The sequence below is a fragment of the Armigeres subalbatus genome, chromosome 2 (genome assembly GCF_024139115.2).
Source record: "Armigeres subalbatus isolate Guangzhou_Male chromosome 2, GZ_Asu_2, whole genome shotgun sequence".
NCBI classification, from domain to species: domain Eukaryota; kingdom Metazoa; phylum Arthropoda; class Insecta; order Diptera; family Culicidae; genus Armigeres; species Armigeres subalbatus.
The window spans coordinates 350,910,508-350,937,624 of NC_085140.1; the positions used below are offsets into that span (position 1 = coordinate 350,910,508).

The 27,117-nt window shown below is 37.9% G+C and overlaps 1 protein-coding gene across 1 annotated transcript in view; it reads left to right on the top strand.

The window, feature by feature from the left end:
* The window catches only part of LOC134217085 (uncharacterized), a 74,456-nt gene that overhangs the window by 30,521 nt on the left and 16,818 nt on the right, over window positions 1-27,117 (top strand). The window contains exon 2 of the mRNA XM_062695852.1: window positions 3,427-3,731. Coding sequence (XP_062551836.1) covers window positions 3,427-3,731 — 305 coding nt within the window. The remainder of the gene's footprint in view (window positions 1-3,426; window positions 3,732-27,117) is intronic.

Sequence of the window (27,117 nt, forward strand, 5' to 3'; positions counted from 1 at the left end):
TAGTTGAATAAACGGCCTTTTATCCTCAGATTGCACATCCTTGCGTTGATTGGCTGCCACCCAATCACGCGTTGGCGCATCTTACCCAGCACTATGGAGCCGGTTCCCAGCTCGTTGGTGGTGCCACAGCTTTGTTAGAAGGTAGCCGCTCGATGCCCGCTTTTCCACACTTTCTGTCCTGTCCAGCAGATTTCCTGCAGCGCTATGACATCGAAGTTGCGGGGATGTAATTCATCGTTGATTATCCTGTCGCAACCTGCGAAGCCTAGCGACTTGCAGTTCCATGTTCCAAGCTTCCAATCGTGATCCTTTATTCGTCGCCTAGATCGTTGCCGATTGTATCGAGTCGTATTATCTTCCATGTCGTTCGTAATAGTTGTTTTTAAAGGCGATTTATTTGGCCTTCTCAAATCTCCTGTCTTGTCGGAGGGCCGTCGTGTCATGGCTGTTTAGCGTCCCACCTAACACTAGGACTTGGGCTTGTGCGCTTTGAGTGGCACACGGTCGCTTTGGCGGAGCCTACTTGCGGATTCATGCAGCTTTTTATAGAGGTTTAACAGGGCTCATTGTCAAACCCCACCACATCCTATGTAGGGGTCAAAATGGAGACAGCACGGGCCACAACACCAATTACAATGGAACTAAGCATGTGGCTGCTCAAAATTCATGAAAACACATAAGGAGCTCAAAGAACTCTGTTCAAAATTGAAATTGATCTTCTGAAATTCGAGCCAGGCCCGGATTTAGGGGTCAAAATGGGGAGAACCGGAGTCATAACACCAATAACAATGAAACTGGGCATGCAACTGCTCAAACTTCATGAAAATAAATCAGGAGCCAGAGGAATTCTGTTTGAATATAAAATAGATCTCCTGAAATTTTGACAGGGGCCGGATTCAGGGGTCAAAATTGGGAGAACAGGAGTCATAAAACTAATTACAATGAAACTGGACTTCTCAAACTTCATGAAAATACAAAAGGAGCTCAACCGGACCAGCACACATGTTCCACAAAAGTTACTCTAACCCATATACAACCGAATTTAGTCACATTTGAGTTGATGCAACCAAATAAGTCTGGATTGTGCTGCTAGGGAAAGTATTCTGTTGAATTATAAATTGACCTTATGAAATGTCGACAAGAACCGGATTCAGGGGTCAAAATGGGGAGCGTTCAAATTTCCTATGATAATTCTAACGTCGTGGCTTGGGCAGTTGTCGTACTCACGTGCTTCCGGAGTGTGGGCTATGGATGTCGATTATGCTGAAATTGAAGAAACGGCATTTGATGCTCAGACTGCACATTCTTTCATTCATCGGCTTTCATCATCCGATCACGCGACAATCGCCCATCACTATGAAAGGTGTTCCCGGCTAGTGTATTTTGCTGCAGCTCTGGTAGATGGTATGATTACCTCTACTAAACGTTCGTACCATTGATCCCTTCCACTAACAAACCTTCTGCAGCGCTCTGATGCCGAATCCAGGGCCCTTGAGCACATTGGCGAGTATACGTATGCTCATGATAAAGTTGAGAGATTCGCTGTTTTACGAACCGAGTTTCCAATCGCTAGTTCCTCCTAAAGCATTCGCAATGCTTGTTCATCTACAAAAGAAAAACCTCTGAAACCCCCGGGTCCCCATGTCCCCAGTATCCATTGTACTTGCAACACAGGCTACATACTCATGCAATGTCGGGCATAGAAAAGATTTCAATTAATAACTGAGGAAATGCTAATAGAATACTAAGTTGAAAAGCAGGCCAAGTTCCAGTTGGAATGTAGAGCCATTGAAGAAATAGAAGATGCTGCACAATTTGGACCGATTATTTGCATCAAATTAAATGCATATGAGTCGCAGAAGCTGTTCACTCAGCCAAGAAAACTAGTGATAATCATGCGAATATCTTATGTTTATTTGCTATAAGAATATCCTATAAACTTTATACGATTTTCTTATAAACAGCGTGTTATATGACCGAGAATGATTTTCATAAGCTTGTCTTATGAAAATATTAAGTTTATTCAGACTTCATAAAGAATTTCATAAAGGTATCTTATGAACATCAATAATTCTTACATATGAGGATCGTAATATTTTCAACACGATTATCATATGTGTTGTGTTCTTTCACAAGATCAAAAAAGAAGAAAATTTAAAATAATACAAATTATTGTATACAATATAATATTGTATTTTTCTCGTGTAAACGTACCCTTTTATATTGTGAGATTTCTAACTAGCCGTAACTAGCCTAAAGTTATATGTACTATACTATTTATATCTCAAACATTTACTCATATCAATAACTTTGGGATTATGTATTCGATTTGGGAGACTCGAAAGTCGCATGCTTAATCGGTCGGTCCTCTCCTGCTGGTGGGAAATGTTTGCTGGTATATAGTTTACGATCCAGCTTCCATTGGCGCCACATAGTATCCTGCACAATCTGACGGTCGATTTTCTTCGGTTGACGAGCGACGCCACCGCGAACCATTTCGATCAACGATTTCTACCCCTCAATTTGTCTCCGCACCAAGTAATTTATCCAATTGCATAGATGAAGTTGAAAGCATCTGTCCTGGTGGTGTCCTCCTGCATTGTTCAAGGTTCTGTAAAACATAAATTATATGATTTTTTTATATAACAGCAGAGAAACCATTAACAATAGAAAACATTTACTTACGTTTGTGATCGACTTGTAGAAATAAATCTGCGGTGAGAACTGCGTCCAACATATTCCACCATGTTGACTTCTCATTTCATAAGATTTGTCTTATGAGTTTTTCACATCAAGAGTAGTGATGAAAATCATAAGACAATTCTTATGTTTTAATTTTTCTATAAATAACCTTGATGAACTTCATAAGATATAAAAACAAATATCTTAACAGGCCAGTAATTATCATAAGAGGCTCAATGAAAATGAAATTCGGTAAATTTTCCGCGCTTCATAAGAAGAGGCTTATGATGTTCCTTAGATAGTTTAGTTGAGTGTTGTATTACTTGCGTGCTGCTCGGGCTGTAATTTATACCGTCGACAAATCAAAACCATTGTTATTGTAAACCATTATAAGCCCAACCCTCTATTAGGCAGAATACACCCAGGTTTTTTTTTACACGGTTTGGTTTTGGTTAACCCCACCAAAAAATTCACAAAAAATCAAAGAAAATTCAGGGGGCATTTAGAAACGTGTGAAAGTTTAGGTTCACCGAGAAATTAATGAACTCCAACCGTGTAAAAAAAACCTGGGTGTATCTAACCTCCATTTCCCCATATCCCAAAATCAACAACAAGTTTCCTTCGCTTAGCCGGCGCAAATCATTTATATTTTCACACAAATCCTCTCCCCTCTTCTCCATCCCAGACCTTTATTGCATGCTATTCATCTGTCCATTTTTCTCTGCCCCTTCCTCCCCCGTCTAGGTACGAGCAGGGTCTGGAAGACTACGAAGAAGCTGCCGCCCGAGTGGAGCAGGAAGACAACCGGCAACGGGAGCAAGAAAAACGGAAACAGCAGCCCTTCGGGAGCATGATAAATCCGATGCTATCGTCGCTGTTCAATGTGGTGAATGCTCTATCGTCGAAAAGATCGTTCGAAGTGCTGGGACCGAGTCCGGCTCTACTGTTCAGCGCTTGGAACAGCCTAAAGGGTGACGTTGGCACAAGTGCCCGGGCCATTGGCGATGCCGAAAAATCAACACGCGGTGACGATGCAGATAATCAAAATGGTAATGAATATTTACGGATGGTTATTTAGCATATTTTCGAACGGGCGGTGACAGACAGTGCGGGTGGACTTGTATCGTCGTAGTACATCCATCCCAGGGGGGATTTACGAACGGAAGGATGTTTTCGCTTGTGGGAAAAGTTTACAGAATCAATTTCGATGTAGGTATGTAGATCACCTCATTCATGCGTTATGACGATGGTGATGATTACTGGATTTCAATTCCTGAAAATACAGAACCAATCTCGTTGTTGTGATAAAGAGTGAAATATTTTAAAGGTGACATGACACATGTTTTGTATATACATCATAGCTTATGAGGGTGTTTCAAATTTAAGCAGTCATGATTAGTACACGTAATTGATAGAAGATATCTATGAAATACGAAAAATAAAACCACTAATGTAGCAAAGATTGATATCAAACTATTTATTGTGAAACATGTTCTCTATCAGTTCAACCTGTATGATTTTCAGTTAACTATCCTCATTTAGTCCCATTAGTGCTCACAAATTATGAACCTTACTCACCATTTGCAGACCGTTTCGACGGTCCTTTCATACGGTCACTTATTTCATAAAGTTAATTTGATTTCATACTTGTTCAATTTGTTTCGCCTGAGTTCTGGGCATTGCCGTTGAGCCTGAAAACTTTCCTGGCGATTGCGTTCAGTTGACTTCTGTTGTCTATGAGGTACCAAGTACAACGTGGGGCGGTGATCATCTGGTGCGGTGCGCAGATTTTCCCGCATTATACGTACTCCATACACGGATGGGAACAAGTTTATTATCTTGCTGGGTTTCCTGTATGTGCCCTTAATTGGATGTAGCATCTGGCGGTGCTGATTATCCGCCGAAAATGGACCAACAACACCCGTGCTTAATTTTTGCATATTATTCGATGACCAGAGTCGCATCCGAGCAATTGCTCGAGGATAGAAGTTGATAAACATATGGTCCAAAACATCACAGGGGCGATTCAAATATGACGTCAACTATATTTTTTAGATTTATCCATTTTTCCGCGAGCGGTAATGACCGCCAGTTTACCTGTGGGTAATGTGTGAAATGATACTACTGAGGTATCGATACTTTTACTTTGAAGTAGTATCGTATAAAAGTATCGATACCACTAAATATCGAATTAAAAGTATCGATACCTACTCGTGTCATGGATACTCATATACTTGAAGTAAAATTCAAAAAATATTGTTTTGTCGCTGTCAAATAGATATTCATTATTTATGTTGAATGGAACACTAATAAATAAAGCACATTTCATTACTATTTGTTCTTCGATCGGATGGTTCAGGTTTTACTCATTTTCTGGTATCCCGATTAATAGATTTCATAGAGATCATAGTCATGACCTAACCTTTTCAGAATATTTTAATATATTTTTAATTTCGTACATCAAACTTATTTTTAATATTCTCACATTTTCCATAGTCTCTTGAATTCACTGTCTGGGATTTCCCCGCAAAATACGAGACATATGGTCAATTTAGGATTGAGCATAGGCCACATTTACGATCCTCAATTTTAAGTCATTAGAAATCTATAAAATAAAGCCCAGTACACTTTTATGAATTTCACTACTTGTCCTAAGACGAGTTTATACCATCCCATTGAATTCCACCACTTAATTGTATCTTGACAGATACGTATTTCGACCTCAACAGTAAGGCCGTCTTCAGTGTCTCGTCCTTGACTCGACTCGACAAGTCAGGTCGAAGTATACAATCTGTCAAGATACAATTAAGTGGTGGAATTCAATGGGATGGTATAAACTCGTCTTAGGACAAGTGAAGACATTCCACTAAAAAGCTCAAAATAATTTTCTTATCGAATTTCACTAGAAAGTTACCGCAATAAGCACAAAAATAATTGTTGAACCGTACAAAAATAATACTTGGTATTTTTTATTCGAAATACTAAAACTTATTTCCAAGAAAATACGAATGTTTCTATTAAGGTTTATTGAATTTAATAGACTTTAAATCCGGTACTCGATTGATTCAAGTACTTCAATTCGATACTAACTTGGTAACAGTAATCAAAGTATCGATTCCAAAAGTACTTGGTATCGAATCAAAAGTATCGAGAATTTACTCGTATTTACTAGTATCGATTCATCCCTACCTGTTGACTTTTGTGAAGGTCAGCTGCTCCCAACGTTCCGAGCATTCTGACCAATATGGTACATAAGAAGGTGCTGATGCAGTGAATTCAAGCCTTCTTATTTACTACATTGATCAAAAAGCTCGGAACGGTGGGTGCATTTGACCTTCACGAACGTCAAATCAGAGACAAGGGTCCTCATACACGCTCCGACATGTTGACTCCGCCCCTAGGAAATTTGGTTTGGTCGGGGTAAAGTCGGACCGTCTGTGGGGAAGTTGTACGACTGCTGGGCAGTACAACTTGCCCACGGACAGACCGACTTCACTCCGACCGAACCAAATTTTCTGGAGGAGGAGTCAATGTTGTACGACATGTCGAAGCGTGAATGGGGCCGCTAAGGGGCCCCACACACGTTCCGACATGTTGTACAACTTTGACTCCACCCCTAGTTGTACAACACGTCAGAGCGTGTGTGGGGCCCCTAACCCACAAGCTAGCCGGTAGCTATTACTGTTCGCGGTAAGCTGGATAGAACCACCCTCTGTCACGCTTTCTTGTATATACCATAATAAGTCAACCTCTCATTAAAGGTCAAAGTTTGTCAAAAGTCAAAAGGCAGACAAAAAAACTTTTTTAATTTCGATTGTTGCTGTCGCCTGTGATTGATTACTGACGATGGTATTTTTCGGCTCTTTCAATCTTTATGATAAGCTAAAGCGAGTTTTGCGTCAACTATCCGACGTTTCGGTGTTTATTAAGCCTTCTTCAACCTCTAAATCCCTGGAGACTGTGTAATAAATACTAAAACGTCGGATAGTTGACGTAAAACCCGTTATAGCTTATCATAAAGACCGAAAGAGTTGAAAAATACCGTCGTCAAGTTTTTAATTTCTTCACTGACTCTCAGACAGGTGAAATGATCAATCTTTTCACTTTGCTCACTACGCACTACGCCTCCTTGTAACCCTTAAATACCTACAGATCAAGAAACATTTTCACCGGCTGCGTGTCAGATACGAATGATGAATAGAACTCCAACAGTTTATGTAAGACAAGAATCATTTGCCTCCTCATCTGCACCCCATCATAGATGGAGCATGCACTTTTCTTTCATAAACAGCAGGAACGAAAACCTTCACCTCTCGTAACCCTTCGAGCAATTTGAACGGACACGAGATTGTCTCTGAAACATGAACTAGGTACCCATATCACCCGAACCATAGTCGCGACCAATCGTGTCAGTTTATTCGGGAATTAGAGTTTGTGAATTAAGTGTTATGAATTGATCGATTCTGTCGAATACGGTTATTGGTCATTTTGTATTCATGACATTTCTGCAATATCTGACATGAATTTGGTGACTTTGGTCCGGGGTATAGCGTTTGGTAATGAATCACTTTTGGTACTGTTCAGCCGTCAGCGAACTCTCTTGCAATTGGAATTAACCTTTCAGAACGCGCGCCAGCTTTCAGAGATGTCCTACAGAGATGGCACAATATACAGTTAAATAAAATTCTTTCAGTGAGTGCAGCTTAAAACCAAATTTTCATAACGACTTATCTCCTTTTGTAAACAAAAATCTGATAGCACTCCCACGCTAACCAATACACCAACATATAGCAGAAGCCTTAATCTACGTGTTGATGGTATTGGTTTGCGTGGGAGTGCTATCCCAAGTAACATTTTCGATTTTATCAAAGCCCTCTAATATTCCTCTGGACTATTCACATAAAACCACGATTTGTGAATATATTCGTATCTAAGACAACCATAAAGCTACGTTACACTAAAAGTGGCCCACTCTATAAATGGTAACGTCACAGAAAAGCAACGAAAAATTGCTCTTTAAAATTTATAAACAAAATATAATGATTGCAAAATTATCAATTTCGGTATGGAACAAAGGACCTCCATCTACCAATGACTATCGTATTTCGTAATGTATAATACAATTTAAAACGAACTCGAATGACAAATTTCACTGCGGTTTTAATTTTTCAGTGATAAGTTGGCAAAATAATAAGTGTGGCACCAACGCGTCCTCATGAAATTTATATTTTATAATATTTAAATATTTCTTATATAACAAACAAAAAAAACATTATTATTATTTATAATTTCTGCGATGCCCACTCGTGTAGCTCAAGCACATGAACATTACTTTACGGAAATCGGGGCATTATTTATAAGAGTTTTTGAATTTTATCATTTACTAAAGAAAATCCGATGTTCAGAACTGCTGTCCAGTTCCCGCAAAACGATCGGCGGTAGTACGTAGTTGAAAAAAAATTCACTCCGGATAATCGAACCCTCCGGATAATCGAGCCACTTTTTTTGTTGCTGAAAATATAACTTTTGTTCAAATAATCTTTATTCCAGTAAAATAAAAGCTTAGAAAATATCCCGTTGGTTCGTGCATGGGTTCTGTCGGTTTTGACCACCGATAGAGATGTGCGGCGATCCGCAAATCTTCGGCGGCAGCATTTGTCATAATTTTGGTTGGCGGCGTTTTCGGCGTCAAGCCGAATACCATTTAGCCACCGGCGCTGTGAAGCAACATGGCGATTTTTTCAATCGCGTTTGTTTCAGAACATTTTTAAGACATTATTGTGCAGATTCCTCCTTCTTAGACACCTGCGCGAGAATTATTCGCGTGATTTTTTCCCCGTGTCACACACACACACATATGCATGGGCACTTTTTGACGTTTCTATGTTTGTAACCATTCTAAACTGACTGTGCTCTCTGTAAATGAAAACAACCTGCTGTGCTGGAAATCTCTTCAAGGAATTGTAAAAGGAATTGTGTAAAAACAAACTGTGATATAGTATTTCCCGTTTCCGTGAATAGCTAGCGTAAGTTGCGAGTTTTAATTCGGCATTTTTTTCAATCGCCCAGTATCATAATAGTATGTTTTCAGAATGACGAGCTCCAAAAAACTGCGGTTAGACTTGGAGGAAAGCGGTGAACCAGCTGTACACAGTCCTGAAAGTGGTGCTCTTTTCTTAAATGAAGAATATTTGGAGCAGCTCGAAGGGACATCCAGTGATCCTCTGAGTGCTCATATAGATTACGATCTAAATTTATCTGAATCTCAATCTTCGGAGGCAGAACAGGAAAAGAACTTGAACGAAGGTTTTTCGCGAGATAAGCTGCCTGCTGGTCTTTATGGGTGCTGGTTGCTGGTTCGCAATTTTAAGGGACATAGCTCGGGAAAAGAAGTAGGCAGATGGGGCGTCGCTGGAAATTCCGTGGATGAATTTATGAACAGTTGCTGGAAGGTATCACATACATTTTTGAAGCGGGAGGTGATATTCACTTGCGACGAAACTGGTGTAGCAAAACCATCATGGAGTGAGAAAGTTTCTCCAGAGGAAGACGACTTTGTGAGATTTGCACTTTTCAACGATAAGGTAAGCCACAGGACTCTTCGTCCGGATCAAGTAACTGAGACAATTCTCCAAAACTGGAGAACTAAGGAAATACACCTTCTGCTTCATGTGTACTCAACTGCTGTGAACAGCAAAGCTGTTTTTCAGTCTGTGCGAGATACGTTGTTGGGACCCGGCACATTCGACAAATCCGGAGCTGCTTCTAACGCAACAATAGATGAACTAAGCGCAAAACTTCGAGGTGAGCATGGCCTACATTGGGAAGCACATAATGTTGCATGGATGATGTGGGCAAATGTGATTGCAGTATCAGAGCCCCATGTTCAAGAAAGAATGATATACGATGCTCCTCCTGCCCATTTGGCTAAATTATTCCGGGCTAAAGAGCAACCACGAGTGCAATCTATTTCCCGAAATTTCTCCATGGCCCACAGTGTTAATGACGGTTACCAAGACGATATCTCGGCTATCAGGCGCAGTTTTAATCAGCTGGAGGAGATGCTTCGTGACGTTAATAAGGGAATGCAACTTTTGAAGAAACATATTGAGTCACTGGAATCAAGAGCAGTTTTGGGGGATTCATTTTTGTCAGCAGCGGAGCAAGCAGTGCTTGTTGAGGAAACGGGTTTTAGTTCTTCATTAGCTCGAAATGTTACTGATGCAGAAGATGTTGATCACATGTGATTAATTACGGCGCGTGCCGTATTATAAATCGGACTCGAAATGATTTTAAGTTGTTTGGTAAAACTTACCATTTATCGATTTTATTACTGATGAACTGTTAAAAAATAAACGATAATTTTACTGCTATTTATTTATTGTTAAGTTTTATTTATTCATTCAAAAGAAAAGTTTACAAAGTACATCTTTTCTCTACGTTATCTGCAAATCCTAGTCGAATCAAATCAATTTCGAGACTTACACTTGGATCGAATCTACCTCCACGGATATAACCACATTTCCGAAATAGATTTTGCATATCACGGTTTGAGTATTTCTGAAATGTTTCAGCGACGCTCAGATTAAAATCTTGTTTTCCATTTTCCGGGTGGTCTCTCTTCATGACTCGTTTTACGTTCCCAAATACGATTTCAATAGGATTAAAAAAAGGGCAATAGGCTGGTAAAAATATAGTGTATATTCCCAGAGATCTTAGGTACGAAATGATCATCGCATCGCAATGAATTCGTGCTCCATCGAGAATCCATATAGAGTGGTATCCAGGATATTGGTAAACATCTTTTGAATCAACGCAAAACTTCCGACAGCAGTCGAAGAACTTTGCCCTGTTGAAAGTTCCTTCTGTGCTGAAAACCTCTTTTACTCCATGTACTCCAATAAAGCAGAGCAAGGACATTCGTGGCTTTCGCACATATTCACCTCTGCATATTAGACGTTTACCTCGAACTCCATATCCACGAGATCGAAGCATAGACCGATTATCAAAACTTACCTCATCCAAAAAGACAAGATTATGATAATCCCATCTGATGTTATTAAGCTCATTGCAAAATCTGATGATATCATCGGAACGGATTTGGATAGCTCTACGTTCCAAAACCTTGTATGTCAAACCCGCCTGGTGTAAAATGCGGCAAATTGAAGAAGCGGAAATTGACACTCCATAGTGCGCTTGGAAGAGCTTTTTTGACTCATCAAGATATAAGGTTGGTTGGAAATGGTATAGCTGCACTAACCAGTTTCGTTTTTCAATTCCAAATTTCCTTGCATCAGCTTCGTATTCCTTCCGGGAAAAGTATCCATTTCGCTGGAATGTTATAATCCAATTGGAAATAGTTGATTTGTGCTTCCTATAGGTCACAGCTAGCTTGGATTTGGACAGGCCGAGGAAAAAGTATCCATAGAGGACATGGTAGATTGTATTTACGGAAGCGCGCTTTCCGGAAACATTCTGTATAATGTTATCCATGGTTAAAAAAAAACTATTGCAAATCTTGTATTTATTTATAGTGGATAAAAACACATATGTCCGATAAACAATAACAAAGTGCAATTATACAGCAAATGACAAGTCAACTTGAATGTGTTGGTATACACGCAAAAAAAAATCATGTCTCTACGAAATTGCGCCAAAGTCTGAAAATTTGTGCAACAGGCAATAATAGGAGATTTTTTTATTTTCGCCGGAATAATCTAATCCGCAGGACATTATTCCAAGCTTTTCGGATTTTTGACGGGAAATATTCTAAGTTTCCACGGAGATTTCTTTGTAATTTTCACGGGAAATTCTTTTGAGTATTTTTTTCCAAAAGCAGATTTTATAGAATTTCAACATAAAAACAGTCACTTTGACATATGTAAATAACAAAGAAAATTATGGATGTGCTTCTTCGCATACCCCATAGGTTGTTTTACCAACACTGTTTTTAATTTCGTGCTGTATAAACGTTATAAAGAGTCCTACATGCTGCTTTTAGCACGTAAGCTTAAATATTATACTTTCAGCATTATTTCAACTTTTATTCAAACATCTATCAGCATGTTCTGTTGACTAACTGTTATGTATCATCAATCGCTGAAATTGTTTTTAGGTAACATTTTCTCGACCTGCATTCAGTAGCATCCGCTGCTAATCGTTTAACAGTTACCATCAACAGAAATATTGCTTCTAAATGGCTTGTTTTCTTACACTATCTGCTAGCATCAATGACAGCGCTTTGTCAGTTGCTATAAAAGCAGGAGAATACATTTGAAGCTGCATTACATATACCAATAGCTCATACGCAGCTCCAGGAACAAAAATCAAATGTTAACATTGCGGTTTTGATAAGCTATTGTGGACTAATAAGCTATTGAAAGAAGTAGTATAAGGTTTATTTAAACGTTGTACAATCTTCGAAAATACAGAAGTTGCCTAAAAGCTACGTTATTTCATTTATAGCGCCATTACGCTTATTGTTAGTGCTATAACAAGAGCGAAAACGTTTTCAATGTGAATGCTACTCACCGTAATATGAGAAATAGCTAACAAGCAACACAATTGCATACATGAGCTCTTAACCGATAAGCTGGGTTGCTAATTCATACAGAGCTGTTTTATGACTATATGAAAGCTGCATAAACGATAAAAGATAAAATATATTCGGCACAAACTGACTAGCTGATAGATATTTGGGTAATAGTCGAGTTGAAGTTTAAGGGATTATTTGCTGAGGCTTTTCAAGTATTGTATAAGAATCTAACAATTTTGTAAGCTTTTCTAACAATATTTGTATGATAGCTAACATTTTTTGTATAACAATCTAACAATTTCGCATATGCCCAGTTCTTATACAGGTTTTGGTAGATTCTTATACAGAATTGTTAGAAAATCTAACATCCGCCGCGCCGGTTGGGTGTAGTTAGTCAGATTTTCTTGAAATGTAAAATTGAAGTAAGACGGTAATATGCCCCCCCTAAGGCAATACCTATAAAAACTTTTTACTTTTCAACGGAATTTATGCAAACTTTGTGTTATTTGGTAGTTCAACAAGTCGCAAATGCATTACCTGTGAGTAGTTATATAAAAATATTATTGAGAACACGTAATAAAGCTTTTTCGAAAAGTCGTAAAAAACAGAATTTCAAAAAGTGGCTGGGCAATACGCCCCACCGTAATCAAACACGTTTCATAGCCCTTCATTAGTATTTTATCTATCCCATAATAAAAAGGTTACAAATCCTTATGTGCTTGACATTAAAAACCGACATAAGTCCATTTAAGCAGGTGTGAATTACATTTCAATATTGTCCATACAATTTGGAAGCAACTGCTGCAGGCTCGCTGCGCTTGTGTACAGTTGGTAAGGGCATACCGTCCTGCCTACACTGGGGCGTTTTGGCCAGTGAAACATGTTTTCGAAAATCGTTACATTTTTCAAGATGGAAGCAATTTTATATCATATTAACCACTGAGAAAAGTTATTTTGTTGCCCAACTGAGTGTTCCAGTGCAAGTTTTTCGGACAGTCTGCTAGAGTCGCTCCAGAATGTTGAGCAAACAAACATGAAAAGTTACATCAAAACTGTAACTTTTTGTATTTTGCTATTATTTTCATTGTGTAATAGAAAAATACTTCCACATTCACATAGTATGATGGTTTTACAAATATTTATAGGTTCCAACTGATTTTAACCCTTAGTTAGGTATAGTTTTCTAGAAATCAAAGGGGGGCGTTTTGGCCAGGTGGGGCGCATTATACCGTCTTACCACATAACATAAGTGGATCTTCGAACGAAATCCCCATCAAAAAGTTGACCCCCTTTAGGTAGGCCAAAACTGTTATAACGAGCGTCGGGAACATCGTCCTGTCATTCTCACATGTAAACAAATACCATATGATTAGAAAATTAGAACACTTTGTTTCAAAGAGTACAAAGGTCAGGATAGACAACCCATGTGTGGAGAAATTCAGTTTTAGAATGCATATATTTTAAACATTATCGAGATATGGGAGATAATGTCCGATAACAAATCTCTTTTGCGCTTCTCACAACAATGGACAAGATATAAAATCAATATCAACATTTTCTTTATCTAAAACAGCTATTTTCAGGCGATTTTGTAACAATTTTTTTTTTCTACCGATTACTAGTATCGAAAATGAAATGATCATAAAACCGGTTCAATAAGTTTGTGTATGAATTGAAGAAAATTGCAGTTTTTTCAAAAAGTGTTAATTAAGATGTCGTTTAAAACTGTACTACATTAGAAACTAATCTGTAAATATGCAGTTTTCGGTTTTTCCAAAAGGATGGCGAGGGGTACACCAATGTTGGTTTTCAAGTTTCAAAAATGAGTTGCGAAATGAAATGAGAAAAAAAAACCAAACAGTTTTCAAAATAAAGTTTTATTATTGACTAGATGTCATTCTTGTTAATACTTTTATTCTGCAATGTTGCAATGTTGAATATATGTATATCCTCTAACCTTAATCATTAACCAAATATACGAAAGCAAACACGCGGGACGGCGTCGCGAGGTGTTTTAGTTTGGAATAATAATGAACTATATTAACGATGTTTCTGACCATTTTGAGTATTGAAAAGCTGTTTCAACACTAATTTACTTAGTACGCTTTAACTAAGCATTAGGTTAATTTGAATAACTTGACAAATTGCTTTATAATATCCTGGTAATAATGTTTCCAAATTTGTACCGATAAGGGGAAATATTGATTACATTTATTGTTCAAACAGCAAAACACTGATATTGTGATCCAATATTGCAATACTTCATTCAAAAGTTTGGTGTTATTGTAGTATGATAAATCGAAGTTTCATGTTCAAAATATTTCATAGTTAATTAGAGTTTCAAAAGATTAATCTTATAATTATGTTTTAAACAATTTTATTATAATCATATAATTTTATAATGATTGTGACTGACCTTCATGAGTCGATATTGAAAGGAATAGTTGATTCATGGAAATATCGAGATGTGGAATAGAAAATCCTTAGAAAGCTCTTTGAAGGGATCATCACAGTAACCCAGAAATTCGATTCTTTTAAGGTACCCCGGGGCAAGTGAAAATACGGGGTAAGTGGGTACTATGGCTGCCAATGAATCGATGAACGTTTTTAATGGTAACAGTGTTCTAGAAAGATGAAGCAGAACTATCAACGAATTCACCCGACACAAAAATATTTGGAATTAAAACCATTTGAGTCATCATGCTAATGCTATTGCTTGATCATGACTTTAAACTACCGAGAAAATCCATTACTTTTATTTTGATTCAATGGATTTCCAACAGTATAGTCGTTTCTCAATTTTTCATTGACGTGGAAGACGAAAAGTTTGAGCAATTAAATTATTGTGTGACATTGAAAACGATTTAAAATTTTTAATTAAAGCCAAAATTTGCAATTTTTACTTGCCCTTAAGTTTTAACATACATGGGGCAAGTGGGACATATTTGAACAGCATTTTCGATAGAACAATTTTAACTGTTTTTAGATATTAGTCTAGTCAAAAATAACTTCGACATTCATATTCCATATGGCTTTGAATCAGATGCGGTTTGATATCGTTGGTTTCGTTATTAAAAAGTATTGTACAGTTCATTAACAGTTATGTATTTTACATTCTAAAATCTATCTCCCGAATGAAAAAGAGCAATGGTTATAACTATACGATATTTTTACGTTTTCAGTGCAAATAATTTATTTAATCTACAATAGGTCAGCAGGTTTTGTTTTGTGTTTTGTTACTTTTAAGCTTTGCATCAGATTTACAGACTTTCAGATAAATAAAGTGCTTAACACATTAATTGGCAATTTCGTTCTATTAAAAATTTCGAACATTGCGCATTTACTGAATAAAAACGTTTCTTTGGAAGTACTAATTTATGTAATAGTTCGTGTTCAAAACAGAGAAATATTAATTCGAATGGTGAAGAAAGATTCGCTTATCCTTTCCACCTAAAGCATTTTGTACACAAGTAAGCTAATGGAAAGCAAGACAAGAGACAATTATACAGTAAGTCGGGTATTGTCTTGGTTTCATTATAACATTATAACTTATTGACCCGGCAGACGTTGTCCTGCATAGTAGGCGAAAAAGGGCGCTGTAAACTTCCCATGCAAAGTTCGCATAGGAATCACAATTTTAGTTATTCACGGTTTGCTCAACCTTAATCATATAGGAAACATCACATAAACCCGTCGGAAACTATAACGAATGTTTCTGCTGAAGAAATGAAAAAAATCCATCCAGCCGTTTTCGAGTTATGTGGATACGAACACAGACCATTTCATTTTTATATATAAGATTATAACATTATCTCTTTCTTGTTGCTAAAACACAAGTCCGACAAGTAACCAACCTCCATCTATGATCTGAAAATACTACGACTCAGAAATAATACGAACATTTATATTCCTTCAGTTAGTTTCGTTCGATAGCAGAATAGGTCCCACTTGCCCCGTTTGAAGGGGTAAGTGGGTCCTACAGGTGAATTTATTTCTTTCACTATCAATATTTTTTGTAATTGAATACATGACTTCCAACACGTCTACACTTCAACAACGGAAGCATATAATGATGTATCCGTGGTTGATGTTCTGCAATACCCTGTTTTCTAAGTATGAATTAACAATTTCGCTGAACTCGCGTTTTTTTAGGTCCCACTTGCCCCGGGGTACCTTATTTGACATTTTTCGCATAGTTATGCAGAAAGAAAGATTTTAGATTTTTATAACAGATAGTTTTTTACTATGTGCATCTTCTTCTTCTGTATCTAGTGGGCGTGGTAGTCATATTGTTACCGCTTCTGCCTCATACGCCATGTCGTTTCCATTTATATCCTATATCTCCATCTTGATATTCTAGCAGTAATTGCTAGAACTATAAATAAACGAAAAGATAGTTTCCTACATCAAAATAAAATTCCATCAATTGCTTTCTCCTGCCACTGGAACCTTATCCAAAAATGTCAATAAATTCCGCATGAACTCGTGGCAAGTGCAATGTATATTCGGCTTGCAATGGTTGACTATTTAGAGTTGCATTGCGGCTTACTTTTCTACTCCATAGTAGGCGAAAGTGAGCGTTGTGAACTGCCCATGTGAAATTTCCCTACGAATCTCATTATTTTCGCATGAGGATATATCATATAAGCCAGTCGGAAACGACAACGAATCTGCTGAAGGAATGAAGGAATGAAGAAAATCCATCCAGCCGTTTTTGAGTTATGCGGATACGATTTAATTTTTATTATTCAGAGATATTATTTACATTATCATTTTCGCGATTTCATGCATTTTCATACGTTGCCATTCCGACGGTTTTTCACTCCGCCGGTCTCTGGTTATAGGGTTGCTACCTTAAACCATCAATATGGAAGAATTGGATTACAAAACTGTAAAACAATGAGAAAATTATTAAGCCTTCTTTGTGGAATGTCTTTACCTGTCATAAGACGAGTTTAGTACTATTCAATTTTATTCCACCACGTTGTAATCTAAAAAAATATTTAGCTAATTTTGGTGTGAATAATAATCAGATAAACAGTAAAAATCATGCGACTCCTCGCTAATTCAATACTGTTATACTATATCTTTTGACGTTTCGATGTTCCGTATAACACATTCAATCTGTTATAAGGGTACAACTTTTGCTACCCGAGTTACACATATGTTATGTGGTCTTACCCTAAAACATTTTTAAATAAATTTAAGCTTGTTTTGGGGAATGTCTTCAAGCCTTCATTATTCTATAATAGTGAATCATTAATTTGTTTTCAATATGCATCAATCAATAATTGACGCTTCAAATAGATTCCGCTTGTATAATCATTCAAATTAAATGAGAGATTGTTTATGACCACATATTAGTCCCAAATGAATTTTTATTGTTTTTAAGTTAGGATCTGTAATTTGTAGTTGTTGTCAAATAGGAAGAATAGGAATGACTGATAAAAAAGTAGGGAAACGTCAAGCCAGTAATGACGACGACTGTTAATTTGTTTATTTGCCATTCATTTGTCCAATCACTGAGCGGGCAGTAATGCCATTAGCCTTTTCATCATATATATATAATAGCCCTGTTTGTCTGTCCGGTGACTAGCCAACCAGACGCAGCACGCGAGGTAAATTCTCACAAAAAAATAAAATATTTGACACTTCAATTATTTTTTACTATTAAATGCAGAGAACAACACCAGTGACAACCTTAGACAACCAGACACAGCATTTGATGAAAAAAATCACAGACAACAGACATTGAAAATTTTGATTTTTTTAAATGCAGAAAAGAATATATCACTCTTAAAAATAAAAATAAAAAACACTTGCCACGGGCGCTATTGCGTCCATAAATAAACTAGTACTATAGAGTGGAGCAAAAATAGGACCGAAATGGGAAAGCACCACTAATATGTTCCAACTTTTCAGTATGTTTTAAGAATACATAATCCAATTATTTGTCATTTATCACCAGAATCCTTCAGCCAGCTCTGCTCCAGAACCCACAATCCTGGCGCACGCTGCATATTGAAGGAGCACACCGTGCTGAGGGAGAAAAAAATCCGACTGGATGAAATTAACTCTTTTATCTGGTTCCTGCGAAAAGTTTTTGTTTGTTGCTGCAGAGCAGTGCATGCATTACATATTGGTCGCTTCTGGTTTGGCTGTTGTCGGTGAACATTCCCATCCCAACGCTGGGCTTCCGCGCGAGGGGTTCCGGTAAGTCAGAACAAGAAGACTATGTGCCGTCCACATCCGGATGACGACGACAGTTGCAGCTGGTGCAGGAGTCAACGGAAGGGGGGAATGGAGAAATGCTCTCGTTACTGGGGGGAGGATGGGAGCTTTGTGGCATAATTAATTGAATTATACTGAAGTTTATAAATGTCCGCTGCAGTAGGGATGAATGGAACATGCACGCCCGTCATTTCGATTCGATGGGTAGGTGAATGGTTAGGGCAGGGGGCAATTTCTCTCGGTGGCATGTTTTTGCTTTTTTTCAGATTTACCATTTGTGACGGACAGAGGACTTGCAAGCAGATAATTTGACATGTTCGTATTTTAACGATTTAATCTTGGGATGTTCGTATGGATAGGGGCCTTGTTAACCTGAGTTTAATGAACTGTTTTCAATATGCAGTGTCAGCTCATTTTGATTTCCACATTGACAATCAGTATTAAAGGTGAATTTAACTTACAAACTACATGATACTGAAGAGAATATGTTTTTGCAGCTATTGCAGCACTGTAGTTCAACTTCTTTTGACAAATAATAATCTACATAGCATTTTAAAACAAAAAGTACATCGTGAATTTTGGAGCAAATTTTATTATCGCCATTCTGGTTACCGTCAACTGGGGGGAAGATGATCATTTTTAAGACAAAACATGCAATAACAATGTGTGTTTACATTTTAAATCGAAACAAATATTTTCAAAACATGTACTGCTATACGTTGCAATAATCAACAACTTTAGTTTTCTGAAATGCGTTCGCATTTATTAAAATAAATTAAATTATCACACATTTTTTGAGTAATCTGGTTTGGGGTGAAGTTGATCAAGACAGCTCTACTAAATTCATTATGACCTAGTAGTCAAAATACACTAGATTATTTCTATGAATGTTGAATTTACTACGTAATGAAGTCTACGAAGTCAATATTTGAAACGAAAACAGCGTCATTTATGACTATCTCTCTCTTTCTTCCACAAAATGCATTTTCATGATTATAATCGAAAAACTCGGATTTCTACCTAGCGGTAACATTACTTGAACGGAGAATATTATTGACTACCGTTTCATAACAAAAATTGGCACTTTTGACTGACACATCAAATGATCATCTTCACCTCAATGATCATCTTCCCCCCAGTTGACGGTACTTCCTGATAGTGGTAACTTTCTGCTTCAAATTTGGGGATTTTTTCGTCAGACAGGGTTGCTGCAGTTCTCCTTTCAATGCAGTAATCTAATTCGCGCCATAAGTTCGAAATCCCTATAAATCAGTGTTGCTTTAAAATCACCTTACCGTGTCAGAAAAACATTTCCGAGAACATGTTTTAATAAGAACTTTGTTTTCAGTGGTTTTCTACTCAACACCGATATTCAGCTTCTGGATGGAAATTCCAACTGTAACCCGATTAAAATATGAACTGCTCATTCCCGACAGTTGCATTTCTCGACCTATGACGCTGACGACGACAACAACGACGACGAGGACAATGACTACGACAATGATGGAACGCGTTTCATATAAAGCACTGGCGGATGTCTCGGAAGGGTTGTGCAGCTGACGTGCCTGTTATAGAATCGCACTTCGCTGTAGTTCATTCTGCGGATGTGCGGTTGTCATTCCACGTTGAAAATTTTATGCAAATCTCGTAAAAACAATTTAATGAATATACCACACCGTGAAGCTGAAGGGTAGAAAGATATACCTTGCCATTCTCAGGATGGTGGTGGCTTCACTCTCTCGCACAGGAGTTGTAGACTTTGCTATGTAGTTGGGACTGCGCACTTCTAAATCTGATCTAACAGAAAGATCCTTTTCAGATCCTTAAAAACAATGTCCTGTTAGCAAATTTCGGATTTCTAAATTTTTTATTTGGGGAAGAATATTTTTATCTTGATGCATTTCAGATAACGAAATAATTTTCACAACTTGTCCAAATTTTGTTACGAACAGTCGTTACTAACTAACCATTCCCGTAACTCACAAACTGGAAGCGGGAGAATCTGTTTCCTGCACGGAAAAATCCCACTCCATCCATATATAATTTTCTTCCTCGTAAGTCGACCCCCTCGCCTTCCGTTCTCGTAATCCACTGTTCTCAGCCAGGCATCCTGTGCCATCCACGGAGCATCCTGTGCTAAAATGTATGCACACTTTAGTATTCATTTTCTAAATGTATAATTGAATTCCGAGCCAAGTAAATTCAATTTGAATTTGGCCGACGATGATACATTTACCTTTCGTCTAATATGAATAAACATTATAGAGGAGAACCGAACGTGCTGCTGGCCGCTCGGTGCTCCGTCCGAAGCCCTATTCAGTACGCCGACACAGCACACAGCGAGTGTGGAGTCATCCTTGGAATATGAGTTCAAGTAGACAGTGGCAGTTGATTCTGATTCTGAGCATAATTTACTTTTCTTAAAGCGAATGCAGTTTTGTTTTTTGGGAATGTTTTAAACCAATGTTTCTAAATTAAAAACATAAAACTTGAGATTTGTTGGGTTGAGGATGAGTCCGAATTGTTGTTTTTCTGGTTGTTATTTTTAGTTAAATGTTGATTTAAATCACGAATAGATGGAAATATGAACATATGAAAATTCAATATAAATTTCTTTGTCAATTTGGCTGAATTTTTCTGGAAAAGAATTTTCTTAAAATTTGGATGAATTTTTCGTGGAATATCGAGAAAATTTTACATAGACGTTTGGTAGATTGCAAGACTACCATACTGTTTTTGCCAAACTTTTTGGTAATCCATCTTGTGTATTAAAGCAGTTTCCTACATCACTCTTCTTATCACTATTTAGGATTCCAAAACGGAATCATGTTAGTCAACTCATTGATAGACACTATTGTTTCTTTTCCATCAATTTGAAATTTAGGAATGATGTCGATTTGAGTCTTGCTATACCTAAGAATAATTTCAAAAGATAATTTATTCGTACCGGGTATTCATAAGAAAGCGAATATCCACCACAAGTGACTTGATCCGTTATAAATTTCACCCGCTAGCTTGTTAGCCGAAAGCCGTGACTTAGATTTCTTTTGGTCGTTTGACTCCATCCGTGGCCGGGACCGAGCTCCACCCGGCTCCGGACCAGAACTTTGAAACCTTGTCATCACATTATGCGGTGCTACAAAGTTTTGCAATCGGCTGATGGCGTCTGCCACCAGTGCAGCCCAAGCGCGGAAAGCTAGGCTGCAGGTGAGTTTGTTGGGACGTTGAGCGGGTGCGGGTGTCTAGGTCCGCCATCCCTCAAGGTGGCGCGCGGTGCTCTGTCTTGGAGTTTGGTCCGAGTGTTTGCCTGCATTGACAGGGAAAAAAGAACGAAAGTTGCAGTTGAAAAGTAGTTTTTCATAGCGAGACCATTCTGCTTCGTTTCGAGGCGGGCAAGACTTCCTTCAAGCCAAACAGGCGAAAAAGTCTTCAAAGTGATCTTCAGATTACGGATGTATAATAAGTTTTCTTGCAGCAATCGCTACAAAATGAGATTTGTATCTCGTATTGAATAGCGAATCTTGAAAATATGAGAAGTTGTTTATTTGAAGGGGTGCACTGATGGAAAGGTACATAGGTAGTTCAATTAGATTATATTTTACATTTGAAAACTTTTCTTTGTATGCACGGATCATCAATTGAATAAATAACTCAGTGAAGTTATCATCTATCTTTGATACTAGTAGTACTTCAAATTTCTAGGTGAAATTATTGCATTTCAACAAAGAGTGTTTTTATTTTATTCATTGTTTTCCTCAATGACGCCGTCTGCTAAGAATTTTTAACACTTTCTTGATATAGTTTTTAAGTATTCTGACTATGCCTCATTGCAAGTTTTTCTACAATTTCGAATTCAAATGATAAAAGATAGTCCGCATTACAAATTACATATCATATAATTGATAAGAAGACGAAGGTACATATACATTAGAGTGGGGCGTCATGGTCATTTTTTCAAATCAATGGTTTTTTGAAGCCATTCTGGGTCCTAAACAACTGTGCAAAATTTGGGACCGATTGGTTGCTTCCTCGCTTTCCGCATCGCGTTTAAAGTTTGTATGGAAATTAGTATGGGAGAACGTATATTTTCGCATTTCTACTACTAGAGGTTTCAGTTAATCGTAAACCAAGTGGCACATTGCGTTAAAGTATAACCCAAAGGATGCCGAAAAACTTTGCTGAAGAAGGCACGTTGCTGGAACGTCCACGAAAAAAGTTATAACGTTACGAAGATTGAGTGTTCAAACCATATGCAAAAAATCGTTTATTCTGCCAGCACTGCCGAACTACGTAGACCAATAATCTAACTGAGTGTTATTTCAAAATGATTGTTCTTATAGGGTTTTAGAGTTCATGGGAGCTATCCTGAACCATTCCACAAAGAAAAAAAAAACGATGAGAAGGAAGATGGGTTTTGCCCTTCGATAACCATAGGTCGTCCGGTAGTGCTGGCAGAAACATTTATTTCTTGCATATGGTTTAAACAATAAATTTTCAAAACGTAATAACATTTTTTGTAGACCTTCCAGCTACGTACCTTCTTCGGCAAAGTCTTTCGGCATCTTCCAGACTATATGCTAACGTATTGAGTCACGTGATTGATAATAAATTGAAGCCGCTAAGAGCAAAAATGTAAAAAAGTACGTTTTCCCATACTAATTTCCATGTAAATTTAAAACGCGATGCGGCATGCGAGGTTGCAACCAATCGAGCCCATATTTTGCACAGTTGATTGGGGTCCCAAAACGATTCAGAAAAACCTTGATCTCACTTGATCGGACGAAGTTTGCGTTTTTCCATATAACTGCGCCCCACTCTAATATACATCGCATATTCAGAAAGGAAATGCTCACTGATTTCCATGAAATAACAATGCAAAACAAATGCGTTTTCTTATCCTAATTTACTTTTCCTCCCCATTAATGCTACACATGTAGCCGCCAGCGGAGTCGTCTCGCAATGATGCCTTGTTGTTATTCCGCCAAATGGAGGATTTAACAAGAAAGTTTTCCTATCGTCTCGACGATTTTCCGCTAGATAACGAGCTTCGACTAGTTGTTTTTCTGGATTCTCCGACGTCTAACTTATTGTTTTTTTTTTTCGTCTGATGTTGAGATAAGTCATACTAATAAATAGACACGACATGGCAATAGATCGATAGGCACGTGTAAGGAGAGTGCGAGTTACTAAGGGAAATGTCTTGGAAACCAGTTGACTTAAACAATCGTTGACGGAGCTCAGTTCAGGGGATGTCTGGCAATTGTTTGCATTTTTTATACATGTTAAACGATGACTTCTGATAATAAGTGATCGGTTTGAAGTGAATATAATTTAGTTACTTGGGAAACAAGTCTTGTTTTCCACGTAATATTGAAACCTTCTGGAATATAGCTCATAATTTTCATATAATAGAATTATCGTCCAGAAATCATGTCGACTGCAAAACGTTATCAAGTATCTTCCTATACGTTTTTCGAAATCGTGTTAATGAGTACCACGTAAAGAGTCGAAACTTTTCAGAAACCTTACATGACTGCTTGTTGGTTCATCAAAAAATATTATTAAAATTCAATGAAATCCCGGCTTTAATTATTATGTACAATACAGACGTTATTCTGTGAAATACAGGCTCTCTTGGATGAACTAATTCCAGATGCAGTGAGAGAAGGGTTTTGTTTTTTCTTTATTTATTATTTTGCAGTTAAAGGTTTATTACAAACTGTTATCAGCTACTCTAGTAGAGAATGTACAGTAGATACATTTGACAGTATTACATTTGTTTTAATCAAATTGTTATGAACCTTGTGTATATGCATAAGCATGTTATATTTGCATAACAATCGTATTGGCAATGTACGTTCACTGTAAAGCTGACTAGTAGGAAACCGTGTAGGTAGTTTTCGCTAGATTTTGACAATTTTGTTCTGCCAAATTTCTATAGGTTTTAAATGACTGCCTGCTGCACAACTCCACAAGCAACTCATGAATGTAAAGTGAGGCAAAATAAGAGAATTTTACAACTTCCAACAGGTGCTAATAGTAATAAGATGTCTTGATTTTCTTATTGCAAAGATATAAGGAGTAACTTTTTTGATTACGCTATCAATATGAGGTTTCCATGTCAAATTTGAATCGAGAATCAAACCAAAAAAGTTCGTAGTATCTACTTTTTTCAATGAGAGTGAATCTATTCTTATGTCTACTGAGACATTACTATTCAGAGCTATATAAGAGGATTTCTCTACATTTAGTCTTAGATTGTTCTCTGTCAACCAGCGGAGTATTAGGTGCATGTCATGATTCGTATTAATTTCTAGTTTTTCTATAGTGGTGACTTCGTAAACAAGACAAGCATCATCTGCATGAAGCTGCAAGCGACCTTTCAAAGGTAAATCGCACATATCATTAACTTAAATAAAAGAGGACCTCAGAGATCAGAGATTTCAGTCACCAACTGACTCGCTCCAGACTTGATCCGACGAGGTACGATAGCGATTCCAAACATCGAAATTTATCTAGAGCTGGGGTTCATTGACCAAATTAGGTCACCATGTGTCTCTAAACCATACCAGGGCTAGATTTTCTTGATCCGATTAGGTATTGAATTTCAATGACCACCGATTCAAACCACCGATTAAGCCACACCAGCTTTGGATTTCTCTTGATCCGAATTGGTCCAATGATGCTTCCGATCATCAACCAACCCGCTCTTAACTCAAGATTCGACTCTGGACATGATCATCGACCATCTTTCTCCATACACTTATTGAACCAAGTAGTGGCTCCAAACCACCAACGGCCCACGCAAAAGTTGGATTTTTCTTGATTGGAATAATTCAAATAAGTCCGTTAGCGATTCCAGGTTACATTTTCATTTAGTCTCTAGAAAATTAAAATGCAACTGTTTTCACTTTCACATGACAGTCACGAAAACTACCAGAACTGATCACACCTACCAGAATATTCTCGAGATATCTCGTTGGTGAGGCCGATGATTTTCTCGGGGATCCTCTTGCGTTTCAGGGCGCCCCACACATTCTCGAGATTTAGACGGTCGAAAGCTTTTTCGTAGTAAATGAATACCAAGTAAAGGGACTCTTGAAACTCGTAGACGAGGGAAGAGCGTTCCCCCGATCACCGTGTCGTTGTTACCACAGAATTCTGCGAATAGCTCTCCGTTTTCGCTCAGTTTTTGAGACCACAGGATTCAATGAGGCGCTCATGGTTCGAGTTGTCGGATCTAATCTTCGCATTGAAGTCGCCTATCCAGATCTTGATACCCTAGCAGCACACATGTTCCACATAGGCTACTGCAACTTATATGTGACCAGATTCAGTCACAATCCAGTTCTTTCAACAGTTTTTGACTAACTTGTGCTGCTCGGGTATCACCTTTCGAAATTATATGTACCACGGCATTGAGTTGGCCGTAGAAGTTCTCTTTGTCTTGCAGATCGGCAGAATCGATTGTCGCATAACATTAGACTATAGTGCAGTTTCGGACCTGTGTTCTAAATCTGGCAATGATTATCCTTTCATTTATGGGTTCCCAGTTCATAAGCGCAGAGTGTGCCTGAGCGCGTAGTAGGAAGCCAACTCCGCGATGTCGGGGAGCGTGTTCACCTCGTAAACTAGAGTATAGCATAATATGAACCGACTGCATTCTGTGTTCTCCAAAGATTGACCAACGGACTTCACTCAGTCCCATGATTTCAAGCTTCGTGCGGGGATGAACTAAACGCTCGATCAGCCGGGTCAAATTAGTTTAAAGTCCCACTCAACACCAAGGCTAGGCTAGTGCTTGCGGTTACTTAAAGTTTTTTTTATAGAAGTTTGAAAGATCGTTCTTAATACAAATAGTTTTTACAGAAGTTCAACAGAAGCAGACTCCACAGGACACACCCTCGCTCTAGCTGATGTCAGAAGGACAACAGTGCCCAGGCTACACTACCAGCTAAGTAAGCAACCCTTAGCTGGCGGTCAATTGTCATCGGAAGACCTGTGGAAACGTGAAAATTGCAACTTGTGAGAACCAGCCCTAGTAACATTTTGGCTTTATGATGGTTTTATAACACGCTTGAAGAGTAAATTATGGTCTTCAAGAGCGTTATAAAACTTGAAATGTTACTTGGAAGGGCTATCTTAGGCGTTTCTTCCCTGATGTCAACTCATTATTTCGTAGCCCTTTGATATGCTGAGGTGTCTCGTAAGGTCTTTTTGTGACAGGGTTTTGATTCTTTTCAGCCTTAAGGCATTTTTTCCTTTTTCAGCATTTTGAATTGATCCAGCCGGGGCAGATTAAGCAATGCATCTAAGACTAAAGAGGGTGTACTAGGAAATACACCAATAATGGCTATGTCGTGCCGGTGGTTGCTTGGATTTTGTTAAGCCTCTGAAAGAGCCTCCTTGGTTTTAGACCACCAGACAAGCGAGTCATAAGCAATCCTGCGACGGGTTTTATGTATCCGAGTTATGATGCTTGATTTTTGGTCACATCTTAACTAATCAAACTCAAAGTTTATTGAAACCTTTCTACACAGCTGATTGGTGATGAAAGTTCCAGTTCAACTTCGTATCAAGCATGACTTTACTTGAATGAACTACTTGTGTTTAGTTCAAGAAAACAGGGTTTCAATTTTACCTGTGTCTTTTCAGCAAAAGGAATTATC